At 39.2% G+C, this 18371-nt stretch overlaps 1 protein-coding gene across 13 annotated transcripts; it reads left to right on the plus strand.

Moving 5' to 3' along the window:
• The first annotated feature begins 6 nt into the window (after positions 1-6).
• Positions 7-18359, plus strand: SPART (spartin). 13 transcript variants are annotated; one of them, XM_030043197.2, is made up of 12 exons: positions 282-392; positions 951-1028; positions 1495-1611; positions 4870-5032; positions 5551-6390; positions 7518-7715; positions 8713-8838; positions 11051-11180; positions 11972-12166; positions 13140-13298; positions 13377-13467; positions 16704-18359. In XM_030043197.2, exons 5-12 carry the CDS (start codon positions 5560-5562, stop codon positions 16888-16890), a joined length of 1917 nt encoding a protein of 638 aa, XP_029899057.1. In that variant the 5' UTR covers positions 282-392; positions 951-1028; positions 1495-1611; positions 4870-5032; positions 5551-5559; the 3' UTR covers positions 16891-18359. The 13 variants fall into 13 exon arrangements, with proteins under 13 accessions (XP_029899061.1, XP_029899058.1, XP_040974305.1 ...); XM_030043196.2 differs by having other exon boundaries at positions 4870-5019; XM_030043198.2 differs by lacking the exons at positions 282-392; positions 4870-5032 and adding an exon at positions 26-143.
• The last annotated feature ends 12 nt before the right edge of the window (positions 18360-18371 follow it).

The raw sequence follows: 18371 nt of genomic DNA on the forward strand, positions 1-18371 counted from the left end.
GCGGCTGACACGCCGGCGGGGCGCAGGCCCGCAGGAGCGGCAGAGCGACCGCGTCCTGCCGCTTCCTGACAGGAAACCAAGCCGGGGGACGACGCGGGTCGCAACCGAGTGTTGATGAAACGCCTTTTGTTAATTGAGCTGAGGTAATCAAGCGGTTATAACCGCGCAGCGCCGCCCGCGCCCGGCCAGGGGCGCTCGGTGACGTCACGGCCGCCTGACGCGGGAGGCGGCTCGGCTCGGCTCGGCTCGGCTCGGCTCGGCTCGGCTCGGCTCGGCGAGCGGGGCCTGGCTCGGTGAGCGCGGCCGCGGGGTCGGGCCCGGGCGGGGGCTCCCTGTGGAGCCGGGGAGGGGACGCGGCCGCGGCGCGGGTCCTGCCGGCGGGCTGCGGTGAGGTGAGGTGAGGCGAGGCGGCGGCGGCGGGGGGCAGGTCGCCGGGGACGGAGCGGGGAGTCCCGGTCGCCTGGGCCGCAGGGCGAGCGGTGGTCGGGGGTGTGTGTGTGGAGGTGCCGCCTTTCCAACGCGAGCTGTGAGGCGGGGGAGAGGCGGGGAGGGCTGTGGTGAGGCCCGAGTCAAGGAGCCGCGGTAATAAATAATCGTTTTGAGCGTCTCCGTGTGGGACCGAGAGGTTGTTTGTCAAAATGCTTCGGAAGACTGCTCCGTGCGGTTTTGTCTTTTTTCGCGTCGGTTTGGGCCCGGCTTCTGTGGACGCGGAGAAGTGCGTTGGCAGCGATCGGAAGCTGGCAGGCACGCAGCTAATGAAAAAGTATTAAATAGCAATCTTACGTAACAGTAAGTTTTCCACGATGTTGCTAGAACCTTTGGCCGCAGAACGGCGGATAGCGACAGTGTCTTTGTACTTGAGTGCTGTGGAGAACGTAAGTGCTGGGCAGCGCAGCTGCGTGATGAAGGGAATTATCTGTGCCCTACTGGTTTTTCACTTTCCTTTTTAGAGAAGTGCCAAGTAGGCACTCAAAGCCTAAAAGCCCCGCGTTGAGAGCATGTGGTGGAAATACAGGCCAGGGAGTCTGGTAGGAATTCCGTTTATTTGGACAAAACAAGGCTTGGGGCAGCAGTAGTACCGAGAAGAGGAAAATTAGACGTGCTGGCTGGGTGAACGTAGGTGCTGGGATACCGGCCTGAGAAGATGGTGTGAGTTAAAAGTGTCAGAAGATGGGAGTTTACTGAAGTCTGAAGTAATTTTGAGAGTAAGAATTACCATGTTAGATCAGATCACTGACTTTCTCTGTTGTCTAGTCTTTGATATTATCTAGCCTTAGGTGCTTAAAAACTAGCAGTAGGCCACCATTTAATGAAAAATTTAAGGGCTACTTTAAACAAACTAATTTAAATAAACTAAAAGCAAAAAAATGTAAATTTATCAGCTAGTACCTGGCTTGTATTAGTTTAAATCCTTTGTAACATTTGTTTTAATTCAGTTTGTTCTCTAAATTCTTGAAAGTTACTAATACTTTCTTAATTGCTCTTTCCCTACAGAAATAAGGCTTAAAACGCTTCTGTCGGTATGGTAGTTCTCCTTCATCCTCTTCATCTTTGAAATCAGTGGCGGATAGAAAAACAGCTGTCACATAGGAAGAGCTCGTGGATTAAGGGGTTTGTTTTGGTTTTGCTTTTTCCTCCCCTACACCCCCAAGGTTTCAAAAATAGTGAGTTGGAAAGAGCGTCCTACCTCTGTCAGTCAGGATATTTAAACCTCTTAATAAGCTTTAGGCTTCATGGTTACCTTATGGCAGTAAGGTCCATCATTGAGCTACATTTTTTTTTTAAATAGATGTTATTTTTTAATGAAGGGGGGTTTGCTGCTTCAGAGGAAGGATGGTCAGCTAGATAGTTGAGATGTTAGTGTACAATGTCAAATTGAACTCAAGTTTCTCTGTTGCACTGTGGCCTCTCTTGGTCGAGTCACTTAAAACCACAGAGTGTATCTGTACTGGTAAATGAAAAGGGGCCAAGGAATGAGCTCAAGTACTGGATTGATCTGTGATTATCTACAGTGCCCATGAGCTCTCTTCTTAGCTCTGTTTTGGACCAGCTTTCTCCAAGACAAGTTCCTCTAAATCTTACTTAGCACTAAGTAGTACAGATCGGGGCCAATCTGTACCAGCCATAGGACCAAAGGTTGGTTTGCGGCTCTCTCGTATTTAGTAATATACACTTTGCCATTCATTCCAGCTTTAAAACAGAGGAAATGAAACTATGCATTGTACAGAAATGGATTACAGATAAACATTAAAACATGCAGGGCATTTAAATACTATATTAAGATCATACACTGAAAATAATAATGACGGAGGATCTTCCTTTCATATGGTCAGATTGCTACTTAAATGTTCTGTTTCAGAGAATATTTCTTCTTGTGTTGTGAGGGAGCAATCCAGTTGGCTTATTTACTTTATACCATCCATTATTTTGTATTAATTTTAATCAATTCATAAGAATGAATTCAAGTCAGCTCTTCAGGCTGACTTTTTAGTTATCTTGTGTTAAACTTAAAATCCACTGTGAACACCTTCCTCCATTTCCAAGTCTTTGCCACCCAAATGCATAGTTTGTTGGTAACTATACATACACTGCAAACTTGGGATGTTTCAAACAATCAGAGGTGAGTTGCAACGCTCCCGCTCTTCTGAACTGCTGAGCCAGCTTTTGTATCTTTGCCATGCGTGGCCACACACTAGTGCTGTATATACACTGATCATGCTGACATGTCCATTTTCTTACAGACCTTTTCGAGTGTTAATAAAGACTGAGCTTTAGCAAGGACAGTGGTGTTGACAGTATGACGAGTGTACAGTGAATAGTAAATTAATTCAGTATTAAGTTGAAATGTAGCTAGGATTCTACTTGATGTCTCTTCTTGTTATATACTAACAATCACTAGCAAAAGAATTATTTAAAATCTGTAAAGTATCTTTGCCTTAGCCTCCCCCAGCAAAAACAAATCAAAAAACATGGGGCAAAGTAGACTATGGTACTGCAGTTGTGTTCACACAAACGAATTGTTTACTTAAAGCCTTAAGAAGGCACTTCTTACAGAATTGGATTCACAGGCACTAAAAATGCGAAACCACTATTTTGCTCATAAAGAAATAAACTGTGATGTTAGGTTAAATTCCTCTGTCTTTCTCAGTCTTCTAAACGTTTTCTGTGGTTTGGGAACCTGCAGTAATTTTTAAATTTCAGTTCTTTACTGTTGAATTGTTTTTTACCTTTATACCCTTCTTAAAAGGAAAAATTGACTTTTCATTGGTAAATACAAGTGTTGACACAAGATGATGTGGTCTGGGAGTCCCTAGGGTTTTTTGCTAGCAAATAATTCAACTGTGCATATCTTAAATAGTTAATGTCTAGATCATAAAATACATGATGTGGTTAAGTATAATCTTTCATGTAAGCATCCAGCTGTACTTGCACACTTGTTAAGAGTTCTTTCCAGTTACTTTCATTATAATTGCTTGCTGTTGTGCTGGTCAGAAGCATGGTTATAACTTCTAAACTTGATGTCCTTGGTGGTTATTAAATATACACTTATGCCAGTGTTGTTCTTCAGCTTAAATCAAAGATGCTGAGCCAGTTGGCAGCAAGTGACTGCAATCAGCCAGAAAAATCTCCTCCAGCCCAAGATTTGTTTTTCTGCTACTTGGTGGGGAATGGGCGGTGAGCCTGGTGGCTCGAGTCGCTGCTGATCTGCACCACGTGGGCTGCTTTCTCAAGCCATCCCTGTCATGTTCCTAGCTACGTGTCTGTCATTGGACTGAAATCACGCATCTTGTCTTTTGCATGAAATTGGATTCTGTTGCATTGTAAAAATACAGACATGTTCCAGATCACATGACACTTCTGTCATGTGAGTGTGGATGCATCAGTCACATAAGTGCTGTCTGCATTTTGATCATAAAAGATGTGGGAATAGAGTGCAGCATTCCATCTTTGCTGCTTTAAAATCTTTTCATGACCTGCACTACTTAAGTTTCTCTGTTTTTGTTGGAGTAGAGGAAGGATATTTTCCAGATTTTATTCATATATATATGTGTGTGTATATATATATATTTTTTACTTCATTGATAGTTAGACTAAAACAAGAAGAGACATTAAATAAACTCAAAAGTGGGTACTATTTCAGGATTTTATTAAAAGTTTGGCTTTCAGTAATTCTTTTCTTCTTTCCTGATTTACGTTCTTCTGAAAAGAAGTGTATTTATAGAGACTAATGCAGTCTCCTACCCTTTGGTTTATTGGCTTGGTAAGCCAAACTTGCCTCTCTCTAGGGAAAAGTAATGGGTTCACCAGAAAAAAAAAATCAGTAACCACCTGCACACCTCTTCCTGTTCTGGTGCAGCTTTCTTGAATGTGGCTCAGTGTCCTGTGAGGTCTCACCAATGCTGTGTACAGTGGCATTAATGCTTCTGTATGTCTAATGGAAGTATTTTTATTTTTGCATTTCAGATTTCACTTACCCCCATGTTTTCTGTAGCTTGCTATCATTGTGATCGACAGACGTGTCTAGATTTTTCTCCTTTCTTCCATCCAGTTTACGGAGAGAATCATTGTTTTTCGTGAAAATCCATGCTCCTTCATTTTTATATAGTATCCCTTTTTTGTTGTCCACGATCATTATTCCCTTCTAGTATAAAAACCTGATTTTTCTGAATTGACAATGCCTCTCAACACTGTCAGCAAAATATTTCACTGGAATTTTTTACATTTTGTGTTGTAAACACTATCCTAGTCCAAGAATGATTTGTATTTGCTGCATTTGGCCAAGACCGAAGATCTGCATTCAGTTGAAACAGTGATTTTACATGTTTTAGAGTTCAGACAAAACCTATTGGATTCTCTTCTGCTCTTCAGTTGTTGAAATACACATGGCAGTTTGAGGAATAAATTCCAAAATAGACATAGAACCTGCAACCTTTTGTACATGTCGGTACTTCCAAGTTTTTGTCATCTGGGGAGCAAGGAAGCGAAAACACCAGTTGTCTTTCTCACCTTATAAACACTGTAAAGGAGATAAGTAATTCCCTGTTTTTGTTTTGTAAAGCACAGCTTTAACTGTTCAAAGTATTTCTTCCCAGTTCTGTGTGTTGATGTTAGTTTATCAAGATTTGTTTAAATGTTGAGTGCTGTTCCTGAATTTTTTAATACCTTAGAGATTTTTTTTAAATACTATCAAAAGTAAAGTTAGATTTTAAAATATTTTTTTTTACTCCACTATTTGCTACTGATCTTAATACTTTTTAAGATGGAAAGTTTAGTATCAAGCATGTCTATATTCTTCTGATGTTTAACTTCTGAGAAATACATGTCTGTGGTGTAACTAGATGTGACGATTATAAATTCCTTGCTGTCTTGGAATCACGTATTCTAAATCTGAAGGTTAATAGGCGATAACCATAACAATCAGACACTGCACCAAGCAACTAGATAGCTTTCTGCAGAATGGTCATCATTAGAAACCAATTAGAAGGCGTTTTGTTCTAAGGTAAACTTTGTTTGGCTTCATCTGAATATCCTTACTAATTTTTATTCCAGTTTGCAGTAATGGAACACCTGCAGGATCCAGTTATGCAAGAAGATGCAAATATTAAAGCTATTAATGAAGAGTACAGGAGAGCCTTTATTTTTATCAATAAAGGACTGAATACAGATGAACTGGGTAAGAAGGAAGAGGCAAGACATTATTATAAGCAAGGGCTTGAGCACTTGCTCCGAGGAGTTAGCATTCCGTCGCAGGGTCCTGCATGTGTAGGGTCCCAGTGGGAGTCTGCTAGGCAAATGCAACAGAAGATGAGGGAGACCCTCCGAAACGTTCGTGCTCGACTCGGCATTCTAGAACAAAACACGCCACCTGCACAAGCAAGTCCTGCTGTGATGGATGCCCCTGCTGGGGTGCCCAAGTTGTACCCACCCATTCCTTCCAAAGAAAAGCCAGAAAGACCCCCTGCCCCTAATTCTCTCTTTGTACCAAGTCAGCCACCTGCAGCAGATGGAAGTGTTGCAACTGTGAGCCAGGGGCAGATTCCAGCTATGAGTCCATCATCTGCAAAACCGCTTTGTCTGCCAAATGAAGCACCTCCTGCCTATACTCCTCAAGCTACCAATGGCCATTTTACTGTGTCTTATGGCACAGACTCTGGGGAGTTTTCTTCTGTAGGTGAGGACTACTACAGTAAGTGTACTCAGCCACCTCCCCTTGAAAACCTGGGAGTGGATGCAGATGAGCTGATCCTGATTCCCCAAGGAGTACAAATATTCTTTGTGACTCCTGATGGGCAGGTTAGTGCTCCTTCATATCCTGGATATCTACGCATTGTGAAGTTCTTGGATACAGATAGTGAGATGGTCCAGAGTCGTCCACCTGCATTTCTTCAGGTAACAGGAAAATAATTTTCTCCTTTAATTAAATTCCAAGAACTGTTGTAAAACTTTAAAAGGCAATCTTCTTAAGTTCTTGCTTTTCTGAGCCTGAATATCTGTATGGTAATATAAAGGATGTTATAGCTGTTGGAAAAATGGTTTTCTGCAAGTATACGCTTTATGACTTTTTCTGCAAAAATCAGCTCTGTATCTTCCCAAGGTTGTCGAGTGTTGACTGTTCTGGTGAATTCTGTTTTCTAAAGGAGTTGACTTAACATGTCTTTTCATTTAATGAAATTAACTTCCCTTTCGTTGCATAGAGAAGACACGTTGATTCACCTGTTGTAACGTGTCAGTGTAAAACAGGGTTGCATGCTACCTGCTTCCGTCTCAACTGGTGATAATGTATTGCAGTTAGGACAACTGATAATTTGGAATCTGAGGGCCCATGTTAATCCAAACCCTGATCTACAAATAAAAAAGATGCATTATTTTAATTTTATCAGTCCATGCTTGCTTCACGTGGGCATGTTCTGTAACGTACGTTGTGTTTCTGGTCTTGTTTCTGACTTTGGATCTCCTCGTTGCTGCTAAGATTGGCTATTGGTAGTCTCAGCAAAGGGGAAACTTGGAGGAACAAACAAAAACTGCTTCCTGTTTTTGGGTCTGCTGGTTCACCTCCACCTGTGTTAGCAGTCTTCAGCAGTCGGCCAGCGACAGCCATACGTTCTCTTTATCCTATCATATAAACCTGTTCTGAGACCTACAGGAAGTTAGAGGCGCTGTGAATCCTGACTTGTTTTGCAGTGCTTTTCATCTGCTCCTACACCTGGGTCTCAAGACTAGACCTCAGTTAAGAGGCTACCAGCCTGAATTATAGTCCTGTGAAAATTAGTATTTTCTCCATATTGGACTGTCAGAACTAATAAAGAATGATATTTCCACAGTCATGTGGGGCTTTTGGTTTGGGGGTTTTTTTCCTTTCTTTCTTTTTTTTTTTTTTTTCCAAGATGGCATAGGGCTTTTTTGTTTTTCTTGCTAAACTTTATGGAAAACCAAGTTTGTGGTGCTTATCAGTACATTCTGCCTGCCTTTCTTTTTAAAAGGATCCTTTTATTCCTTTATGTACTTATCTTTTCTAGGTTTGTGACTGGCTGTATCCTCTAATGTGTAACCAGTCTCCTGTTCTGTGCTGCAATACTGGAGTCTACATGTTCCCTGACACGATGTCCCAGATACCAGGGTCCTATGTGGGAGTAGTGCTGTCTTCAGAACTTCCAGCAGCGGACAGAGAGCTGTTTGAGGATCTCTTAAAACAGATGTCTGACCTTCGAATCCAGGTAAATTTCTGGGCTGCCTGTTTTAAGCCAATAAGGAAAGGTGTAAATGATCAATGTATTCTCCCATTTACAGTTAGTTGTGTAAAACTGCGAAGTTCTGGGTCTTGCTTGGTAAGCTCACCTGTGAGAAATAGATAAAGTAGCCAAGATTAAACAACCTAGTAATGAAACTGTAGGCCCTGTGAGATGGGAGGACAGAAATTTTAAAATAATAAACTGTAAGCACAGAGAGGAATTGGAGACCATTTTATATATTTTCCCTACTTTTCCAAAAGATAACATAGGACCCAAAATAAAATTTTGTGTTCAGGAGAAAGCACATTTTTTCCTCTGTGTGCACACACATGCACACACTGTAGTTTTGATGATATCAGTCCTGGAATATTGTGCCCAAATGTGTTCACAGGTCAAAAATGTTAAACCACTTCAGAGAAGCAGACCTGTGAAAATAGTGTGTACCTCAAAAATCTGCCTTCAAATGGGATCTCAAAATAGATAAATCTAGTGCCTTATTGCAGTAAGATATTGACAGATAGAGAAAACAGAAAAAACTCATAGTCTAACAAAGGTGCAATAAGATACAGTAACTGGAAACAAGGTGAAAAATGTTACTGTAAGAGCACTGGAGCACTATTTCAGGAAGTATGGTAATCAGTAACTACTTAAAAGCTCATAGCAGGATTATATTGTTTCATGAAAGATAGAATCTTGTTGAATCACCAAGATTTGAATGCAGTGATGATGAAGGACCAGTTTGCAGCATGCCATGTGGGCAGAATTCTGTTATGGTATAAATTCTATTTTGTTCGGCAGGGAATTTCTCTAGCACAGGAGGCCACTAATTTTTACTTAAAAGGGAGAAGTTCTACAGAATTATGTGATGTTTCAGTGCAGGACTTATTTGATAAAACTCTGTCATCTTTCCTGCATAGAAGTAGTTCAGATTGGGTATCTCATTAGTTCCTTATTGTCCTAAAATTCCATGTTTTTGTTAATGTTCCCTGATACGATGTCACAGGTGCCAGGATCCCATGAGAGAGTAGGGTTATCTTCAGAGCTCCCAGCAACTGAGAGAGTGCATTTTGAAGATAAATTTAAACAGATGTCTGGCCACAAAGTCCAGGTAAATTCCAGGACAGTGATTCCAAAATTCTATAGAAAAAAAAAATATGTCACTGAAATATATGTTAGAACTGCTGAGATTCCAGACTCGATTGACAGCAGCAATGTATGCTGTGCCCTGTGGTTTTTTGGTTTTGGTTTTTTTGTTTGTTTGGGTTTTTGTTGTTAAGAGCTGATTCAGCTACTGCAGGCTACCACATTTTGCAAATCAGCAGATTTCTGAAGTTTTAAAAACAGTGATACAGCACAAATATTTCAAAGCCTAGTCTGATGGCCATTTAATGTGTCTTCTGTTTTATATAGTATTCATGAGGATCTAATTAACAACTATATTTAATGTAATTACAGTATTGAGTCACCTGTCTCAGAGAATCCATTTCTGCTCCTTAGTATAGTCCTTAGAAGTCTTGTTGACTGTTTTTCTACATAGTGACCCAAACTCTGGTGTAACTAAATTATATCTGGAACATAGTTTAGGTTTTTTTATTGGGTTTTTTTTGTTTGTTTGTTTTTTAGCTGTAGCTGTGTGTTAAGTTTATTTCTCCTGCCCAGCCCCCAGAGTGTTTTGGTCACATGCTAAAGACATTTCTTGAACATGAGATTTCACACTGCTGTCAAGCAGTAATTGATGATGTAGTACATGTCAGTGATACACTGTTAATCTTCTGGGTAGCAACTGTCTAAGTCTTAATCTAATCTTTTCTGTTAATGTTGGTTTTGTTTTGTTTTATTGCAACAGTCATCTTTGTGCAATACCTGGCTTTTATTTCCAGTAAATATTTCAGGGGAATCTAAGAATTCCATGTTATATCAAATATTCTATATGCTGTACTCTATTCTGCTGATAGGTTTAATCTATGAATGCTTTCATTTAGACTCTTCAAGACTAAATAAAAAGGTTTTTCCTTTCTATCCATTGATAACTAGAAGTGTTTTGAATCATTGAAATGTTTTGTTTTGTTTTTAACTTTGACATTGGGAAAGTCCTAAAAATAGGATCTTGAACAGGAACCTAAATCTATTACAATTTTTTTCATTTCTGCAATTAAAGTTTAATTATACATTGTCTGTGAACTGTGTAACGTGATGTTAACACTTTTTAGAAACACTAACCAGACTGTGGTGGTGGTTGATATGTTTGAATGATCAACATCTACTCATAGAATCATGAAATGGTTTGGGTTGGAAGGGACCTTAAAGATCACCTGGTTCCAACCACCCTGCCATGGGCAGGGACACCTTCCACTAGACCAGATTGCTCAAAGCCCCATCCAACCCGGCCTTGAACACTTCCAGAGATGGGGCATCGATCACCTCTCTGGGCAACCTGCGCCAGTGTTTCACCACCCTCACAGTAAAGAACTTCTTCCTTACATCTAGTCTAAATCTACCCTCTTTCAGTTTAAAGCCATTACCCCTTGTCCTGTCACTATATGCCCTTGTAAAAAGTCCCTCTCCACCTTTCTTGTAGGCCCCCTTTAGGTACTGAAAGGCTGCTGTAAGGTCTTCCCGGAGCCTTCTCCAGGCTGAACAACTCCAACTCTCTCAGCCTGTCTTCATGGGAGAGGTGCTCCAGAAACTCTAGTGTTTCACATGAAATCACACAGATCCTATCCACCCAGCTTTAAATGGGGAGCAGTAGCATGCACAGCTTGATGTGTTCCTTGGCTGTGCTAGTCTGCAAAAGCATCAACAGCACATAGAATGAATAATCTCCTTTATTTTTGAATTTGGGAGGAAAGGATGAGGAGCAAAACAACCAGAACAGCTGCATTATTTTCATGCAGCTGGATTCTCTGACCAAAGACTGCAGATCCCATACTGAAAAACAACTGAGTTGACTTCCCTCTGAGAAGATATAAAAATGATAGATAGACAAGTCTCTTATCTTTTTTGCTAGTTAACTTGTAAGTTTTCCCTACTTAGCTACTTGACCAAATGGCCGTGTTGGCAAGGAAATCTTTTCATTGTAACTGGATGAAGAAAGTGTACAGAAAATGCTGAGCTGTCTGACAAGGTTCTTTGAACGCATAGCATTTCTGTGCAAAAGTAATTGAATCGCAAATTTCCCTTGAGTTTCTGCACACTTACCCAAGGAATACACAACATTAGCATTATTTGATAATGGATCTGTATAACCTGAAACATCTAAAACAGAAACCCTGATGATATGTTGTGAAGTAGATTCTCAGATGTTTACTTTCACTTGTTAGCCTTCAGAAGCCTCTAGTGATGCAGTTAACTTGCCGCAGACTGTACATATCCAACCACAACCTGAAGGAACGGAAAATCAGAAAGAGTTGCCAGAATGGAGTGAGAAAGTTGCCCATGGAATCTTGTCAGGTACTGTTGTAATAAGAGGATTGTGTTGGACATAAACCTCTGTGAGTAACATTTAAACAGTATTTTCACCTAAATGCATGTGTGCTGGTAGAAGTTGAGTGGTCGGAAGTAGTTGTTCACCAGTTCCAGTTGTGATCTTCTAAAGGATAGTTTGATGAGCTTTATAAAAACAGCGCAGAACTTAAATCCATTGCCAACACCCTTATTCATTGCAAATGAGTTAGGCTCCTCATTTGACTGTGTGTTAGGGGATCACCCCCTGTGACCCAAACCACTGTGATAGAACAACTTTACTCCTGTATGAGCAGTTATATTAAAGCAGGCATCTATTGTGATTTCTGCAGATAAACATTTTTTTTCCTCTGAGAACCTTTGGAATATACTACTGACCACCAGCTGATTTCAATAAGTATGACTCTGCTAGGAGGACTAGAGGGTTGGGTTGTACATTTTCAGAATGTTAATAGCATTGAGATGTGCAGTTCTATCACTTCTGACCCAGCTGGGGCTTGGATAGCTATTTAAAAACTGAGTACCTGTATTAAGCTGACATTTGGATGAGGGCTGGCTGTATTAAACTTAAATAAGTGAATTGAAAAAAAACGTGGGTGGTGTAGGAGCAGAAATCACTGTAGCAATTCATGCTGACCCATTCAAGGAAGAGTATAATTGCAGACTCTGTAATCAGGAATGTTTCTAAAGTCAGTGTTGCAGAGGCAGAGGAGGGAAAGCTGTAGGAATCATAGTCTGTAGAATTGTACCTTCTAAGAAAAACAATTTTTGCCTTGAAGGTGCATCTTGGGTAAGCTGGGGCCTAATAAAAGGAGCAGAATATACTGGTAAAGCTATCCACAAAGGAGCTTCTAAACTGCGAGAACACATTCAACCAGAAGAAAAACCTCTGGAAGTCAACCCAACTGTAGCAAAGGGACTTCATGTAGCAAAACAGGCTACTGGAGGAGCTGTGAAAGTCAGCCAATTCTTAGGTAAAAATTTCCATCTCATAGTATATTATATTTTTGCCGTTAATAAATATTATGTAAAATGAGAGCTGGTTTCTCTAGCCAATGAACTAGAGGAGGGACTGACCTGGTGAAATCCAGAGATCAGTAGCTTGTGCTTAGTTACTTCCTGTGAGAGACATGCTTTAGGATTAATATTTATTATATGGCCTTGAGGCATCTTTCTCTTTCCTAAAAGAATAGTCTGTACAGCCTCAAGTTTGGCATGCTTTTCTACGTTTTAGACAGTTAATTCAAAATTGTGTCTGTCTCTTCTTAAGTTGATACCCATGTATTTTAAAAGCTGTACTGTCACTGGTTACTACCATATTGTACCACTAGAGAATGTGTGTGTGCGTGTTTTTAAATATGCACACCTGAAACAAGTCTATTAGACTATGTATAAACTTCCAGATAGAAACAGTGTGGTGTTCAGAGGTGCTTGGTAACCCTAGCAGCTCTCAGTAACTTCATTCTGTTATTTATTTGCATTAATGTTTCTATTTAGTGTCCAGTGACTTGTCCAAGCTTAAAAACAAATTGTGCTGGATGTTACAAAACTAGTTTGAAGAGCTGGAATGATTGTGAGAGAGACTTCTCCAGAAGACAAGTCAGGGAAGAAACACAGCTTGTTCCCTATCTGCGGGTTAGGATTAACAAAGCAATGGGAACAGCTTCTTGAAATTCGAGTGTGAGACGTGAAGTGCTTTTTAGCTGTAAGACCAACCTCACTTGTTTCTTAGGAATTGGAGCTGTGGAGAATCTGAAAAATAAGGTTGCTTCTGTATCAGTTGGGTACTGAAGTGTGGATTAAAGTCTGTCTTTCAAATAATCATATTTAAATAGAAGCAACACTTAAGACTTCAGTGAAGCTTACTTTTAATTAGGAGTAAGGACTTTTAAAGAAAGATGTTCTATGTTCTTACTAAATAATCTGCATACTATTGTTTTATGGTAGTTGAGGGAGTGTGTTCTATAGCAAGCTGTGTTGGAAAGGAGCTGGCTCCGCATGTGAAGAAGCATGGCAGCAAATTAGTTCCAGAATCCCTTAAGAAAGATAAAGATGGCAAATCCACTTTTGACGGTGCTCTGGTGGTAGCAGCAAGTGGAGTTCAAGGTAATAAAAATTCCTTATACTTTTTTAATTGCATACTTTTCAATGCTATGAACTCAAATAAGCTGTTCGTTTTCACAGGGTTTTCAACAGTGTGGCAAGGTTTAGAAAGCGCAGCGAAGTGCATTGCTAAAAGTGTTTCAACTGAGACTGTAAAAACTGTCAAATACAAGTAAGTTATGTTTTTATTGGTTTTATCTTCTACAGCATATTGTCATTGTGTTTGAATACTGGCAAAAAAAAGCTTATGGAAGTGAAGGGAAACTAACTGAAATACCTGCTTTGCTCTAATTATGCAGCACATGGTAAGCTGCTAAGTGCACAGTAATGAGCATCTGTGAGTAAAAACATGAAATGAGTGAATGATTGTGGCAAGTATTTTTTTTTTAGCTCTCTTCTAGAAGTATTACAGCTTCAGGCTATGTTACAAATGATGTTCAAATTTATATCTTTGCTCTACAGTATAATGTCGTTATGAAAAAAGTTACCAGTTTAAACCTCTTGGCTTGATCCTGAATTTATGTAAATTTAGCTAAATTTAAGAAAAAAGAAAGAACTTCATCTATCAGCAGGTGTGATTAAAGCGAGGAGGTACAAAAAAGAAGATTGTGTAAGGAAATCTAAGGCATAAATAGCAATAATAGCATAGCCTCGACTTGCAAAATACAGGTGTTCTTAGAAAAAGATAGTGGGGGAAGAGGATAGTAACATTTGGGGTTAAGATGATGTTACTAAGGTGATGGAAAGACCAAAGTTGAATGCATGTACTGGAAGATGCTGTGGAGAATAAGGGAATATATTGAAATAACTGCAAAATGTAGGAAATACACCCCTCCAAAAAAGTGCAATAGGTGTAATAGACAGTGAAGGGTAAGCAAAAGCATATAGGTTAAATGGAATCAGTGATAAGTGTAGCACAAGAGATGTTAAAAAGGATTGTTGAAAGTGCATACAGGCTACTAGCAGAAGGTAACAAGGTAAACATCAGCATACAGTATGAAGTGGATTGGCATTCAGAGTTGTGTTGTGATGCATTTCAAATAGGAGGCTGGATAGTGAAGTTCTAGTCAGTGGTGCTTTATTGCTAATGTTTGTTTTCCGTAGGAATGTCAGGAGGTATTGTACTGGTACTCGTTTCGCATAAATCCACATTAATGTTTTTGTTCTAGATATAAAAATAGGAAATATGGAGATCAGCAGTCAACAGCCACTGAGAGTGAAAAACAATAAGTAATTAAATGTTGCAGTTAATTACAATACAATTGAAAATATTTGATACGTGATCTTTAAAATCTATCTATATAAATGTATTAAAATTCTACATAATATCTCTTTTGGAAGCTGGTTTTTGCTTCTGTGATAAAGATTTCTGCCACTCAGAATACTTCAGTGAATGAGCTAAATTCCACTTAATGGAAACAAAGCGAAAGGAGCATCATCACAGTGTCTCTAAATTAAGAAAAAGCTCAGCTAAAATTTAGCTGCAATACCTTTGCGGATGGAATTACAGAGAGATGCTCATCATATGTGCATGTTGATCAGAATTGGGGGAAAACGTAGCTTCAGAAGTAACATTTTTGCCAAATTACCATGCTACTACCTTGGTGGTTTTTTTTACAATGATTTTAATAACTGCAATATCTACATCTGCCCAACTTTTTTCTTAAAAAAAAAAAAAAGTTACAAATGATGCAATTGGGACAGGCAAACTGAAAAATCAGTTATCAAATATTAAGAAATTGTTAGTCTAACTGTATTGGATAAGCTATAGTCTTACTTTTAAATGAGGTTACCTATTTTAGTGATGCTATATAAAACTGGCTTATGGTGTTTTCTGAGGTGAAAATAACTAATCATATTGACAAATACTGCACTTTTGCTGTGAGATTAATTCTGTGATCTGCAAATCCAATGTTGGTGATTCAAGGCTGTTGCTCTATCAGAGAATTAAAACAAAAAAAGCACTAATTCTTTTTATTTGGTTTCACTGTTGGTTCCAGCCATTATGCCGTGGCTGCTGTACTGATAATGCGATAGATTTTTGGATTCTCTGATATTATGTGCTTCTCTCTAGCCTTATTTCGAGGTCCTCAAAGAATCTCTGGTTGTAAGAAGCACAGGGAAAAACTAACTGTACTAACTGCTGGGATTCTGATGCTGCCAGAAATACTTCCCTTTGGCCTGGTTTGTCTGACTACAGTGCTCTCTGGGGAAATGTCTGGCTGCCCAGAACAGTTGGAGTTGCTGCTCTCACTATACTCTTGTCCTCCTTCAGTATGCTCCCTCTACTGGTGTAGATGTGTACCTTTCTTTACAGTTGAGTAATTAATGTAAGACTGCTGACTTGCCACCTATAGCATAAAGAAGCCCGACCCACAGCCCAGTGGAGAGACCAGAGGTTTTATCTCTTGGTAATTTCCATCATATCCTCAAGATAGCTTCGTTGAGCCTTTTGGGGTTTTGTATGACTTCTCTTTTTTTTCTTCCCCTTCTTCCCCTTTGCCACTGTTTTGATTCCAGGTTACTTCATATAAGTTTTCACTGCACAATGGAACTTTTTTGTAGGGACCTTGCTACCTCCAATATATGATCATAGCTGTGTCAGCAATTCTTTGTACCCAGGAGACCTGTTAGACTGTCTGGGTTAATTTGTTTGAGCGCCATGGTGCCCTACCTCAGAGAGTCTACTTTTGGGACTTTGAACTAACATGCCAATGTGTTGCTGTTTATACCAGATGTAGTATCATATTATGCCATGCAGACACAGGCAAAGGTGATATAGGACAAGTACTAACCAAGCACCATTCTGGCAGTGGTGGTACCAACTGAGACAAAATATGCCTGAGGTGATTCCAGTCCCTTTTTCTGTAACAGGTGAGAAGGCAGGACAGTGTTTGCCCTCCCTCCTCCTCAGTGCTGCCACCCATGGTACATACTGAGAAGGTTTAGCAGCTGCAAGGGTCTGGCTGTGAGGACTTACATGGGGATATAGAGGGTATCAGGAATTTTACCTAAGAACTTATGTGAAAAAGTACTTTATTGCAGTTATTATTATTGCACACAACTTCGGTTATTTGCACACAACTTCCTCCCTCCTCTGGCTGCTCTTATGGTTCAATAGATAAGCCTTCTACTCTTCAAAACTAGAGAGGAAGGAGGGAGAAAGACTGAAAGTTTTTTTGAGGAAAAAGGGCAGAAGCATATTGGTGTCTTCAAAGAGTAACCTGTCTGATAGAGGAGCAGCCCTTATGCAAATAGTTTGGTAATTCCTAATTTTATTCTTTAGGCACTCAGGCTGTGTGCTTATTATTTGTTCTTGGTAATGCTTAAATTTTTGCTTTCAGAAGAATTCCAGTGAATATTAAAATACTAACTATACATATCTACAAAACTGCTATCTTTCTTTAGGTACGGAGATGACGCTGGCCATGCCACAGACAACGCTATGAATTCTGCCATCAATGTTGGTGTGACAGCATTTAACATTGACAATATTGGTATCAAAGCTGTTGTAAAGAGAACTGCAAAGGAAACTGGCCATGCTGTGTTAGATGAATATAAAGTGTTGGATAATGAGAAGAAGGATAAAAAATGAAAGCAATGAAATATTTCTCAAAGCCTTACATTAGAGATGAAACTTCCTATTTAGAAGTAACTACATTGCTAATCTGCGATTTAACACAAATCACGCTGTACTTTTCAAGCAACTGTTACTTAATTTGACATGAAAATGTAAAAATAGGGAGGGCATTTGTAGAAGGAAAGATGAAAGTTGTCTTGCCTCCTTGTTCTGTATTGAACAAGGGTTTTAAACAACTGGATCAGGTCTTCAGACAACTGGAAGGATATGAGTTTTCAGTTAATAAACTTGCCTCTAAGCACTTTCTCAAAATATAATATGGAATAATAGATTAATATAGAAATACTATTGTGAATATTTTTGTAATACTTTATATTTGTAAAGAAGATGGTGATACAGAACAAATAGGATTACTAATTCTGGAACAAGTAGGATTACTAGTTTTGTTTTTTAATGATCATTAAGAGTTAGTTTTATTAAACCAGCCTTGTCTTATTTAATATGCACTACTAAAATAAGCTTTGTGTTTCATAGTTTTGTAGAGAATTTCCCTTTGCAGCTACCAAACAGCTCATCTTATCCAAAGTTCATGTTAGAAGAAATGAAAGATGAACCTCAGGTAACTAGGTAGTTACTCCCTTTAAAACTTTTTTTTTTTCCCCATCCAGCATATAAGCAAACCAAAGATATCAAGCATTTCTTCTACAAGAGGGTATTTACAATTCTAGAAAAATGTATTCTCCAGTTGACTCCATAAGGAATATACAAAGATTCTTTGAAATTGAGATTTTTATTTAGAGAGGGTAAGTATGTTTTTGCATAAAGTATTTTTCTGTAAAAACATTCTATAGAGGACACTAGAAACTTCTAAGCATTCTGTACTTTTAAGCCAATCCAGAAAGATTCAGTGTATGTAGCATGGCCTCCTAATGGAAGACAATATGTATTTGCTTTAACAAGTAGTTCTAACAGTCAGCATCTTTATTCTGTTAAATTAATAGTTGCACAAGGTATGTTTTTAAAGGGTATGAAGACAAGCCCTTTTATTGAAGAGATGTGTGTGGAATAGAATAGACACTACTGTGTAGGTTTTTCATCCTGTTCCTAGTGCAGTGTGAAATAACTCCACATGTAGAACCCTTGAGATGCTTTTACACTGCTACTTATTTAACAGTTCATTATTGAGTTTTAAAGCTGCTACACATTCTAATATTGGCTGGACCTGCAGCAAACAGAACACCATGAATTTACAACTTACCTCTGTTTCATGTAAATGGAGAACATGACTATAAATGGTTGTTAGCAAATGATATTTGCATCAGATTGAAAAAATACAGTAACAACTAATGTCTATTAGAATGGTCATAGGTGCACATTTTGTGGTAGCTACTGTAGCTGTGTACTTAGGTTGAGAAATGTGAAACAAAGGATCTAACCACTTGAAGTATAACTGATTTATGGAAATAAAGATGAAATGAAAATTGGTTACTCTGTGC

The sequence above is a fragment of the Aquila chrysaetos genome, chromosome 19, assembly GCF_900496995.4.
Source record: "Aquila chrysaetos chrysaetos chromosome 19, bAquChr1.4, whole genome shotgun sequence".
Taxonomy (NCBI): domain Eukaryota; kingdom Metazoa; phylum Chordata; class Aves; order Accipitriformes; family Accipitridae; genus Aquila; species Aquila chrysaetos.